This window comes from Bactrocera neohumeralis, chromosome 2, assembly GCF_024586455.1.
Source record: "Bactrocera neohumeralis isolate Rockhampton chromosome 2, APGP_CSIRO_Bneo_wtdbg2-racon-allhic-juicebox.fasta_v2, whole genome shotgun sequence".
NCBI lineage: Eukaryota > Metazoa > Arthropoda > Insecta > Diptera > Tephritidae > Bactrocera > Bactrocera neohumeralis.
In genome coordinates this window covers 13,712,566-13,726,429 of record NC_065919.1, presented here as the reverse complement: position 1 = coordinate 13,726,429, position 13,864 = coordinate 13,712,566, and the positions used below count along the sequence as shown (strand labels likewise).

General features: G+C 39.6%; 1 protein-coding gene across 1 annotated transcript; it reads left to right on the top strand.

The window, feature by feature from the left end:
- Positions 1 to 11,673: 11,673 nt before the first annotated feature.
- LOC126751078 (uncharacterized) lies at positions 11,674 to 13,512 on the top strand. Its single transcript, XM_050461013.1, has one exon. It carries the CDS (start codon positions 11,674 to 11,676, stop codon positions 13,510 to 13,512), a length of 1,839 nt encoding a protein of 612 aa, XP_050316970.1.
- The last annotated feature ends 352 nt before the right edge of the window (positions 13,513 to 13,864 follow it).

Genomic DNA, 13,864 nt, shown 5'->3' with positions numbered 1-13,864 from the left:
CGTGATAGATAAGCATGCATTAGAGTGGGTGTGAAAAAATTAATATTTTTTATCGCTTGGTACTCTGAAAAATGAGTTTAGACACCTATAAAAAAGTACAAATACGAGCTCTTCATTGTAATAGGAAGGTCCTTCGCCTTGCGGAACTACTTTTTCTTATTATCAGAATGAATAATTCACATTTCACTTCCAGCTACTTGCCAAAAATATCTCTTGTAGAGACTTTCTTAGAGTTGTCTGAGATCTTATTTTTCAGCGTACCAAACGAAAAAAATACTTTTTTGTGACCCACACTAATATGCAAACAACACATACGGTATATCTAAGTGTATAACATATATTGATTTGTAGGTAAGTGACGTGACATTGTGGCAGCACGCGCAGCTCAAAGCTTTCAAGTTATTAGTTGCAACATTAATTCTGGCTCAATTTGTAATCCTACTTCAGAATGATGTAGTCTGTTTGTATGTTTAACAGCTCAAAGTTTTTTAAATTTTTATACTCTCGCAACAAAGTTGCTAAGGAGAGTATTATAGTTTTGTTCACATAACGGTTGTTTGTAAGTCCTAAAACTAAAAGAGTCAGATATAGGGTTATATATACCAAAGTGATCAGGGTGACGAGTAGGGCTGAAATCCGGATGTCTGTCTGTCCGTCCGTCTGTCCGTCCGTGCAAGCTGTAACTTGAGTAGAAATTTAGATGTCATAATGAAACTTGGTACACGTATTTCTCGGCTCTATAAGAAGGTTAAGTTCGAAGATGGGCAAAATCGGACCACTGCCACGTCCACAAAATGGCGGAAACCGAAAACCTATAAAGTGTCATAACTAAGCCATAAATAAAGATATTAAAGTAAAAAATTTGCACAAAGGATCGCATTAAGGAGGGGCATATTTGGACGTAATTTTTTTGGAAAAGTGGGCGTGGCGCCGCCCCCTACTAAGTTTTTTGTACATATCTCGGAAACTACTATAGTTATGTCAACCAAACTCCACAGAGTCGTTTTCTTCAGGCATTTCCATATATAGTTCAAAAATGGAAGAAATCGGATAATAACCACGCCCACCTCCCATACAAAGGTTATGTTGAAAATCACTAAAAGTGCGTTAGCCGACTAACAAAAAACGTCAGAAACACTAAATTTTACGGAAGAAATGGCAGAAGGAAGCTGCACCCAGGCTTTTTTTTTTTAATTGAAAATGGGCGTGGCGTCGCCCACTTATGGACCAAAAACCATATCTCAGGAACTACTAATCTAATTAATTTTACAGCAAAATTAAAAAATATATAAATGACGGATAATGAAATCTCGATTATCACTTATCATGCGAGAGTATAAAATGTTCGGTGACACCCGAACTTAGCCTTTCCTTACTTGTCTAATATTAACGACCATTCATTTTAGCTGTGAATCAAGAACTGCTGAGCTATTCTCAAACTTTTTTCCTCTGAAATGTTAGATAAAGAGGTATATGACTCAAGAAATATATAGAATCGAAAAATAATAATATAGCTTTTTTCCGATTTTATCGATCTAAGTGTGTACGGGGAGTGTAATCATTTGCTGGAAAAGTTTACTTCGTAGCTTTTAATCTTTAAATATTATGTACTAAAGTGTAGAGCTCAAAACCAATTGAAATTAATTTCATGCGATAGAGAACTTTCATGATAGGAAGAGCTTTCGCATACGAAACCATGCTGTGGAATGACTGTCGTGAAGATCGTGAATTAAAGGCTAAAGCTGCAATTCGCTTACCACATTCTTGCTAATAAAAGTAATTGACTCGTTAATATCTCCATTCTCAGTAGTGTAAGCCCAGTTATAGCTTTTGGTGTTTGAATTGAATATTTCATTATAACAAATGAACTTTCCGATCTTAATTAGACACATTGTTCTCCAACTAAATATGGTTTGAGACGCTAAAGCGGTAACAGCCGAGTTAACAACAGCGGGCCAGTCATTTCTTCTTTTCGCAATTTGAAGCCAATTCGAGATACCAAGTGTAGCCATGTCCTTCTCCACCTGATCTCTACGACAGAGTGGAAGTCTTCTTCTTCCACTGCTTCCCCCGACGGGCACTGCGTATATTCTGAGCTGGAATCGCTGCCGCCTTAATTTGCTGAACTATGTCAATGTCAACGTATAACTCGTACAGCTCATCGTTCCATTAAATTCGGTATTTGCCATTGGCAATGCGCAAAGGGCCATAAGTCTTCCGCAGAACCTTTCCCTCGAAAACTCGTAGCGTCGACTCATCAGATGTTGTCCATGCCATAATGAGTGACTTATAGAGTTTAGTTTTTGTTCGTCGAGAGAGAACTTTACTTCTCAATATCATCGGCGTACGTCAGCAGCTGTACACTCTTATAGACGATGGTACCTTCTCTATTTGTTGGAGCTTTTGGTATTTGTTTTGCGGGGATACAAAATTCAGACATTGCAACATGAATTCAGCTCCTTTTTGTGCTGTTAAAAGCAGCTTTGAAATATCCGAAGATGTGGTGCGTGTCTCTTCTCTTTTCACGGTTCTGTTGATTTGCCAGGCCTAAAGCTACATTGATATGGTCCACTCAGTTTTTTGATAGTGGGCTTTAATCTTTTACACAATACGCTCGATAGAACCTTATATACGAAGTTGAGTAGGCTTACCCCACCGTAGTTCTCTATTCATTGATAGGGTTTTTTACGTGGCGGATGCCAAACCTAGCGCACAACCCTAGAAAGGGACGGATCCCTTCTCACTTTAGCTCGCCCTCAAATGGATGTTTTTTGGCAACCCAGAGGATACGACCGGAAGTCGTGAGCTGCTTGAGCCATATGTAAATGAATCGTTTCTGGCATCTCCCAAGTAATTGGCCTTCAGAGAACTTTCATCACTTGCGTGAACGTCTACTTCCTAATATTAAGAAATAGTCTATCTAAAACCGTATCTCTTTACTCTCTTTTCGTTCTCTCTCCACACATACCCACACCATATATGGTAAACTGCGCGCATAAGCCGAATCGATAAAATCTGTTTGTATATCGGTACAATATTTTCTATATCCGGGTTAAGTTTGATCTCCATATACAAATAGACGTGCGTTTGAGAAAGCTTTTTCTGACGATTTTTAGCATAACAAAAAATTTAACGACGAGTTTGCTTTACATTTTCTCTTTCTAACAGAATCATGACTGCGGCATCGTTGAAAATACTGTAAAAGAGTTTTGAGAAGTCAACTTTATCACGAACACAAGTATTTGAGTGGCTCAATGCATTCATGGAAGGTCGTGAACTCGCCTCATGTGAATCGTTCGTCCACATATAAAATGTTTAAAAATTAAAAACAGTTCGTGAAAATCGTCCTGTTGGCGTCCGAAAGATGGCAGACATTTCCAACATCTCTAGTGATTCGACTTAACACATTTTGGTTAATGTTTTGGTTATTTTGCTAGACTCGTACCAATAGTAGTAAAAGCGTCGTCTAGCATGATTTTTACTAACTTTTTGGACAAACACTACACGAGAGTCATCACTCAGCTAACATATTTTTCTGTTTTCGAAACTGAAAAACTCGTTTTGGGATCCCCCATGGATCTGTTAAACCAATAAACAAAAATCGTCAGACTAATCGTGTGCATCTTAAAACAGCTGGGAGCTGCAACAGCTTTAAGAATCATAAAGTTTCAGCTTAAATCCTGAATTACAGATAAATTTTTAGGATGAACAATTTTGTTTCAAATGAACTAGAGAAGGATTTCAAATTTCAGCACAAATTTCTTGACAGCTAAGACTTGAACCTGCGAGCTTCGGAGAAATAGTATGGCATTCAACCTACAATTTTTTCTCCATTCATTTGTGTATTACTTTTCTTAATGACATTCTAAGTTCTCTCCACTTTCGAAGCATTGACTTGACTGATAAAAGCCTGCTTCTAAGATATAACCATATATTGTCGAATTTAAAGAAAGCTTCAAAATAAAAAACAAAACTGAAAGAGCTAGTGACTGTAGATTTCTTAATATTCTGAACACTAATTAAACATAATTTTAGTAAAATTTGGACTTCAGTTCGCCAGTAGTGTGCCAGAAGCATAGAAGAGTTGTGTAAATTAATGATCTTACTGTTCGGTTGCCATATCTGAAGTCAGTTAGAAAATAAAACGAATGTATCCTATAATCTTTGGACTAATCCAGCGAACATCAGCGAAGCACCATTACAGTCAAGCGCTACAAGATGCCACCGCATCGCAAAATGCACGAAGAAACGGATGAATGGAGTGTAAACAAGCATTGACAAGGCGTTGAAATGATTTTGACTGACTTTCAATGTTGTGACACTATGTCGCGCCAGTGTTAGGCGAAGCGCTCGCTGCCTACTCGGACAAATCAAACAAAAATCGGAATTGAAATGTGTGTGCATGCGTGTGTGTGTATGATGGGCGTTTAGATGGACATGGCGAACTTTGTATGGTGCGCTGAAATGCCAGAATGCGTGTTGCTGACGATGTACAAAACAAAGTTGTTAACTTTTGTTCGTGTGTGTGTGATGGCGGTGTGGCACGCAGAAGAAGATGTCAAATGACAAGATAAAGCTTCATTAAAATTCCGCCGCGCCATGTCAATCGCCATAAATGAAAATTTAATGAGTAGCGAAAATGTTTGAGTGCGCTAAAATCGATTTGAAGTGAAGTGGAAAAACAAAAGCGAAGCTCAGTTGAAGGCAACAGCTAAAGGTGTTAATTAAGCGCTAAAGATTCGTGAAGATTTTCCGAAATTCTTATAGCCGTATTGCAACATCAACATCAACATCATAAAAAAGCATTAGTTTCACTTTCTTGCATAATCCTTTATAAAACGATTATTTAATTAAAAACAAAAAAATCCACGCGTCAAAAAGAATTCGAAATTGATGCGCGAGAAAGTGAAAAAATTGCGTGCAACAGTTGCAAGTGCTAGCGCTAACACCCGAAACTGACACAATTACAGCACAGACACACAAACACTACACCGCTTACACCACTTACACCGCCAGCGCTACTACCACTCTTACGTATTGGCGTCTTCGCCCCGCCAAACATGCAACATTAAGCCGCAGGCGAAATATGGCAGTTTCGCTGGCAAATTTAACGCAAATTTCCAACGCATAAAATAAACCAAATCAACCGGTGAATCACACGAAAACATAAAACAGAAAATTCTGAAGCTGAATTCCACAAAAAAAAGTGTTGCATGCCACAGCTACATAAATTTGGCAACCTTCGACTCCTGTTGCCCGCGATGAGTCGGTTAGTTGGCACGAACGTCGCTTTGCCGACCGCCTGCAAGCCCTTGCAAATACATCACACATACATACACACGCACATATAAAGCGCATACACATACACACACGCAGTTTATATTTAAATCTTGTATTTTTTGTCTGCCGTTATTTTTGTCCGCTTGCCTGCCACATTTGCTGTTATTATTCTTGCTTAAATTGTCAATTGCAAGACAGTCGTTCGGGCCGCGTCGAGTCCCTAACGATTTATCTTACTTATTCACTCCAATGGCTCACCACACACACACACATATATATGTGTCGGCTTATAACGGGTGATCCAAGTAGAGCTACTCTTTTCGATAGCCTTCGTTTGACAGATCACGCGTGAGTCGTGTCAAGCTGTCATGTTCCCAAGCGACATCGATTCACTCCATGCAATCTTGAAAAGTTCCAAGAAGATCCGACGTTTTCGGGTCAAATTTTGACCTGCGATGTGGCCCATTTCTGGCTCATTGTGCAGCCTGAAGATCTCATCAATCAATGGACATATTAAGACAACACTACGATGAGCAGATAATTTCAGGTTTTGGGCCAGATGATTGGCCGCCAAGATTCAATTCAGGCCTTAGAGTAAACAGCACGCCTGCCATTCGCCAGTTACCAGTCGAAATGCTCCAACGAGTCATCGAAAATTGGACTCAACGGATGGATCATCTGAGACGTAGCCGTGGCCAACATTTGAAAGAGATAATCTTCCAAAAATAAATGAGATTCTTTATTGTTCTTTCGAATGACAATAAACACTCGCCATTTAGTTTGAAGTTTCTGTGTTTTTCTTCTAACAAGTAGGGCACTACGAAACGGATTACCCTTTATATATAATCTATACATACATATATACCCTTATGCATGCACATATCGATACATATTAATTTGCATGCATATCAGCGCGTATCTCTTTTCTTTTGGGGTCTTCCCGACCCCAATTATGTTGTGTTCATTGTGGTTGCAACAGCAACAACAAATCAATTTAACTTGTTTTGTGTTTTTTTTTTCGTTGCTTTTTTTGCCTTTAATCAGACGGAGCGCGCTGCATTTGCGGGCCGACGTATTTTTTTCTTTTTTGCAGCGCAGATATTTCAACTTTGTTGTTTGTTCAATAAAATTTTATTATCGGCTTAAATAACGGCTTGCATGTTTTTGACAATACGAGTTTTAGCGAAGAGTTGCCAACTTGTATTAGTTTTAAATTTTTTCAAAAATTCAAAAAAATGTTGCAGGCCTTGGAGTGGAAAATATACTTAGTAGAAGTTGCCTTCATTAAATGTCACGCGGAAATACGAGCTGTTTTTGAGAATATTTCATATAACATGTCTTTAGGACAATGGCTAAAAATTTGGCTGAAAAAATCAGCTAAAAAATGTCCCCTCAACCGAAGATATACTTGTATATACTTGGCGATGTGCTAAAAGTATCTCTTTTGTATACTAGTGGTTGGATTTATCCCTGCGAAACTCATACTAATGAGAAGTTCAACGCAACCCTTAGCTCCCTCAAAATATAAAGGGGCCTCTTCGAACTGAAAGTGAGTGGTCTTATGGTTAACGAGGGCAAGAAAAAGTACCTGGTGGTCACATACATAGATTAGTTCGAAAGACGCGAGATCTACGTCGCTGTGGACTATACATTTCAAAAAGATGAAGACTTTGTATTTCTCCGAACCAGCATTAATTCCACCAAAAAATCTAAGCCTGGGGATCAAGCGCAGAATAACTCTTGCTAACAGGTGCTACTGAACAAAAATTACGCTCTACAAGTCCTCATTATTGCCGTCCTATTAAACGGCATGTTTCTACATGGAAGATAATGACCCGAGATAAGAAAGCACTTGGAGCATTTGAGAGAACTGTGCTTCGCATGAGTTTCGTGAACGATGAATATCTGAGGATTGTGAAAAAACTATATGATCTCTGTGGCGGCATGGATAATGTTAAGTGCATCAAAATTCAGCGAATGCGCTGATGAGACCATGCCATTGGCATGTATGATGATTCTCCAGCGATATGCTCCTTTCGTTTTGCCCTATTCGACTCGTGACCCATGGGTGGACAATAGAATCTTCCAATGGAGGACCAAATGCATAGTGACCAGTGTGTATTTTGGAAGTAGAACAGACGTGACCTCGCAAAGGCTAGATGCAACTGGCGAAGTTTTGTGTTCCCGGCCCAGACCGACCCACTGTTGTAGTGCCGAAGAAAAAGTAGAAGAAGAAAATAATTCATAATTATTTTAAGAAATTTCAACCAAACTCTTTGGCTTTATCTGGCATCACTAAGACATCCGATCAAAGAACAGTCGAAAATACTCAAACCCATAAAATTCAAGGAAGGATAATAAAGAGCGCAGTTGCTTTTTGGTACTAAAGCATTCCAATTTATAATGGCGCTTAAGCAAATCAGCCTCTTCTCAGACAAATATCAATTATAAACACAAAAAGCTGGCAACCTTTTATAATTACCCCAATACACGATCAAGAAATCTTGTTCACATCAACTCGTAATTCTTCCGATAACGATTACTCATCGTCCTGTTTTAATTCTGCTTCTCTTTTGACGTGTTCTTCTTCATCTCGAATATTTATTTTTATTTCTCATTTTGGCTGCTGCAGTTAAGTTCGCATGATTCCAAGTCCTATTTTTATTGCTTTTTCAATCGTATGCTAAATTTGGCCTAAGGCTCAAATTGCACGCACAATTCTGCCGGCGAGAGAAAGTTTATAACCACAACACTGTTAACCAATACACACACGGGGGTTTTAGGTCAGGAATTTTTGCGGTATAACGATGAGTAAGTGGACCGCCGCCCTCAGCTTAACGAAAGTGTTACACATTCCCACAATTTTGAGTTAGCAGTTACAGGCCACAGAATGACCTTCAGAAAGACGAGTTGTGGCAACTGGAGAAAATCGTAATATTTGCAATGGTGAAAAGGTGTAGGAGTTACTAAGCAGAAGTGTAGATCTTAAAGAATGAAGAACCAAAATGTTAAAAAATAGATGCTTTTGGGTATGGACTAACTGAAAAAAAAATTAAAATTATTCTAAAAATTTAAAATTTTAGTTAGCCTGGTTTAGAACCGCTGAACTATCAAGTATAGCTAGGAACTCAACCTAAAAGGACGAAATATCACAGCACTATTTTGATTTGGAAGAGAAACTGCAGCAAACATAGCATTTAAGGTCAAATATATATCTACAAGCCGTTATCTCAAAAATAGTCTAGCAAATATACCGATTTTAAAATCTTTGAAATTCAGCTCGCAAAGTTTCTAGTAATTTTACTTGCGATTCAATATAAAAAGAGTGACTTACCGGGTAACAACGTCTTCTTTAAAGAATACATAACTATATTTGACGCTACCAAAATGTACTTAGTTCTTACCGTTAACGAGCTGCGAGAGTCTTTCTACAATTTCTCAAATATTTATTACATCAGAATGTGACTGCTCACGATTGAAAGCGAATTTGTGCCTGTAAGCGTATTTCCTTGATATTTGTGTTACCACTGCATGTCATGCCACATAAATATAAATCACGTTTGCTGCCACTTCAGCTTTTTCTGCGGAGTTCGCTGTGCATTTTACAACGAAGCACACACATGAGGACGCGTCTTAGAAAGAAAGAAGTGCAACAAGTTCACTAAGTTTTCAAAAAAAAAGCGATGAAAAAAGTTAACATTCACGTTTTCCGGTTCAAGTTGCATGCAACAATTTAGTAGTTAATGGTATATGTATATGCCACATTGCCACATCGTGATGATTATTATGTGCGCACTTATTTATTTATATAAAGGTAATTTCTAAGTACGCTTATAAGCAATAGACATGTGGCAGCAGCAGCATTTTACGGCACCTCCACGGGACCTAATAAAAATTATTTAGCTAACATGCAATAATGCTGAATACACACATAAATCTCCGATTCTCAATAACATATACTCAACATATATGTATATCTACCATATGTCTCTTAACTGAAGAAGAAGACCGCAAAACGCTGACAATTTCGTTTGATTTATTGGCTGAAAATGTGTCATTTGGTTTCTTGCTTTTGGCAGACAAAGCTCTAAGTACTCTAATTGAATTAGGACTACAACAGGAGAGCTTGAATCTATACTGTACATTTCTGTGCCCTTGTGATGTAGGTTTTCATATGATCCGACATATTGAAGGCTCCAGAAGCTTAGGTTGTGTTAGGTTACACTGGCTGGTTGTTAAGCTATACATAGAGCTGAATTTAAGTCGTGCACCACGTCAAAGCTTTTTGCGAAATTTTATAAAGACTTGATGTCTAATTCTGATACTTCATCTAGTCCATTGAACTGCGCAGCTCCTAGATATCTAAGCCTAGATATAGATAAGGCCAAACATAAGCAGAGGAGGCGTCTCTATCATACCTACTTCCCTGAACTTTCTAAATATGTCATCGTAGTTCAGTTTAATTTGAGGTGCAGCATTTGTCATACTGGAGGTCAAGACTTTTTGCGAGCTTTAAGATCACTTTCATATCTAATTTTGATACTTTATCTCTCGCCTTGATTTACAAAGCTCCTAGATATCTAAGACGATATTTAGATAATGCAAGACAGAAGCTTCGGAGGTGTTCTAGCATCTCTCGACAATCTTAAAGCTTTTTGCGAACTTTAAAAGCGCTTTCGTATCAAATTTTGATACTTTATCTAGCCCCTTGATTTGCAAATCTCCTTGATATCTTAGACGAGTTTTAGATATTGTTATACAGGAGCCCAGGAAGTGTCCTAGCATTTCTCTAAAAGCTTAAAGCTTTTTGCGAACTTTAAGAGCGCTTTCATACATAATTTTGATACTTTATCTAGTCTCTTGAACTTCGAAGCTCTTAGATATCTAAGAAAAGTTCTAGATAATGCTAGATAGAAGCTCAGGCGATGTTCTGTCATCTTTCGACAAGCTTAAAGCTTCTGGATTAACTTCCTCAAACAAAATGCTATTGAAATTTCGATATTAGAAAAAGTGTATTCCCATTATTTTGGAGTAAGCCTAATCAGTGTTTCGAATGCTACACAGTCACACACCCGATTAGTGAAGCAAAAGTCATTTAATAAAATACATGCTCCTCGCTGTCGTTATTACAAACCAAATAAGCGCCCTTATTAGAGTTTTAACATAAGATCAGTGAAGTGAGGAAGCAGAGTTCGGTGATAATTTCTATCGGGTTCATTGGGACAAAGTGCTATGTTACAATTTTTTGCAGATTTTTTTCTCCAGCAATTCACTGCAAAGCTTCACAGTCCACGATTCTTCCTCCTCGGGTACTGATGGACGTTTAGATGTTTGCGGTGAGATCTCCACTAGTCGGAATACCGAACAGTTAGGATCGTTTGCGCGTGAGTTGTTTAAGCGGCGAAGGCGGTTAGCTGGGAATTAGGGTTAGATTTTGTATGAGTGGTGTGTGTATGTGATGTGTGTATGAGGTCTAACCCCTGGCCACCAGTATGGGAAGCTCAACTAGTAGTAGTTGCGCCTACGAGATCTGACCGGAGACTTAATTCTGGTACCACGGGGAGCCCTTGGAGTTCGCTCCAACCTGCTCATGCAGGCTGGCTCCTCGAGAAGCGGTTGTTTAAAACAAAAATGCGGGAAGAACTGACATTTTGTCTGTTGAGTGTTGAGTGTTGAGTTGCATTGCAAGGCAGAGGTTTTAGTTTCTTAGTTCTATTTTTTCTAGGTTTCGATACAGTTTCTTCGAAAAAACTCATCACTTGAACTTTCGAACCCATTTATTCTTAACTTTTCAGACTTTTCTATGTATGCGCTGCACTCCTTTAACTGTACAACCTCTTTGCTTTCTTAAAAAGTTCCTTAACAGTAATGAGCTTTGAAGGGAATTTCCTACCATGGAGGATAGGTCGTCTTTAATGCGGTTTTGAAGACATGCGTTCTTTTGGTTAGAATTTTATTCCATTGTTATAATGATGGATCTATAAGCCAACTTAAATTTAAGCTGAGAAATGTTCGATTCAACGCCCTGATTTTCACAGTTCTCCCATACCAACACGGATAATGTCTAAACACTTGATTACGTCTAAGAATGTACTTTTTTGCTTTGTAAGCTTTTAATTGAACTTCAGCAGTTAATTATTAAGACAAGCATCGAATGCAGCTATAATTAGTCCATTAACTATTGATTAACGCTTAAAATGCATTACACGCCATTTGCCATACAAAACGCGCCTTTAAAAGCTCGCTAAACAGTTATTAAATAATTTGAAACACCCCAACCAACTCACACAAGCAGCGTTAAAGGGTTGACTGAGTGTGAATAAAGACAAGCACCCGACTCAATGCGGGCCACAGTCACCATACGACAGCGCGAGGACAACGAGTAGCAGCAAAATGCTCGCCACTTTCTATAATCTAACGGCACTACTGCGTCTCTGCGAAGCATTGACATTGACGCAGGACTTGGCGTTTATGGTGCAAAATATTGCCGAAGCCGCCAGCCAGGAACAGCGGCATGTGCACACAATCATTTATGTCAGTCAGGAGTATAGGCAAGGAGAAGAACAATTGCAAACAGGCACGCTACTCGCTGGACTACACTCATCACACAATCCGTGGCCAATGCTGAGTTTCGATGCCGCGGCACCAATTCGACGCTTGTGGGACAACTTCAATAATAATTACATAGTTGTGGCACGGCTTGCAGGGCAGCAGCAGGCAAATGTAGAATTCTTGCAAGTCTTGTGGCAACGACTTTGGCAAAATACACAAAGTCGTATAATATTGCTGCTGAACGATGACGTGAGCGCAGAATATGTGGCACGTATACTAAACTACTGTGCCACGCATAACGCGATGAACGTGATTGCTTTACGTCCAAAAGAGGCTGTGTTAGGGCGTAGCTACTGGACGTTGAGTATTTTTCCGGTGTGGCAAGTTGTCAAGCGCACGTTTCCAACGACATATAGGAGAACATTTCCGCAACATGTTGGCAATATGCACGGACAGCGGCTACGTATCGCAACCTCCAACTCTTATCCGCAGTGCTATCTCATGCGCGACGCACGCGGCGACGCGGTGGTCAGCGGACATATCGGCAAAATATTTGTCGAGTATGCACGGCGTCATAATGCCACGCTGGTGTATCCGTTTGGCAAAATGCAGGGCAGCTTATTTGTCGATCGCTTGGATGACTTGGTGCAAAATGGCAGTGCCGATATGAACTGCCAAGCCACATATGAGAACCCAAATCGCAATCTCAGCTACTCAAGAATGTTCGACAGTCATCGCTGGTGCCTAATGGTGCCTATGGAGCAACCGTTGCCACCAGCAACCTACTTTTTCATCATCTTCGACAAAGCTACACTCATTATGATGCTATTTGGGTTGCTGGCGCTCAGCTTTACGCTCACGCTGACTTTTTACTTGCAAGGCGCTGCCATCTCTTTTGCCGATCTTGTATTCAATGCGCCCATCTTGCAGGGTTTACTCGGTCAAACATTTTGGATGGAGAATCGCACTTTGGCCGCACGCAGCGCAATCTATGCAGGCATCTCGGTGGCTGGCATCATTTTCAGCACCACCTATGGCACATATTTGCAGAGTTTCAACATGCGTGCACCCATCGAAGCGCCGGCCGAAACTATACCGGAATTGTTGACACGCGGTCTCAAAATATTAATTCACAGCGATGAAGTAAAACTATTTGAATTGCCAGTGGAAGGGTATCAGTGGTTCGTGCCATTTATAAAGCAGATGACTGTTGTCGAGAACCGAAGTGAAATTGAGCAATTACGTAACGCATTCGACACGCGCTATGTATATCAGGTGACCACCATTTGGCCCATCATTGAAGAGCAACAAAAATTCTTTGCACGTCCAATTTTTCGCCTCTCCAATATCTGTCCTGTAACCCGTTGGCCTTTGGTAATCAGTTTTAGTGAAAATTCTGTGCATCGTTGGGCTATCAATGCCCTATTGGGTGATCTGCAAGCAGCGGGCCTGTTGGCGCACTGGAAACGACATGCCTTCATCGAAATGCTACAACTGAATCAGATTAATTTGCTGGATAAAAGTGAGAAAACGGATTTCGTACCAATGAAACTGGAGGCCCTCTATATTGTGTTAAGTGGACTTGCTGTGCTTGAGTTGATAGCTGTGGTGTGTATGCTGCTCGAATTGGTTTGGGCAAAACGAAGCGTTATTTTTAGACCAATTTTTGGTCAGAATTAACTACCTTAACGAAAGTGATGTAATATTAAATATTATATAGTCAGGGCTACGAATAATCACAATTCCTATAGTCATATGGTAATATTACTCAAAACACTCGTAAATAGTACGACTTCAGTTTGGGTTCGGAAGTATGCTGCTGAGGAGATGATAAAACATCTATATACATACCAACACAACAACTGCCAACTATGTTTTTCACTCACTCACGAAACCCACGGCTTAGATGGTCGAACCCACGTAAAGTTTGCTTAGTGCTTTTGTGTTGGAGGAGAGTTCATCGTGAAAAGCTCCCGATAGAAATTTATTCGAACTCTTTTAGGCCTCTAAGCGGTAGCTCTATTTGAAGTTG

Coding starts and splice junctions, on each gene's coding strand:
- LOC126751078 (XM_050461013.1), top strand. CDS start 11,674: ATGCTCGCCACTTTCTATAATCTAACGGCACTACTGCGTCTCTGCGAA.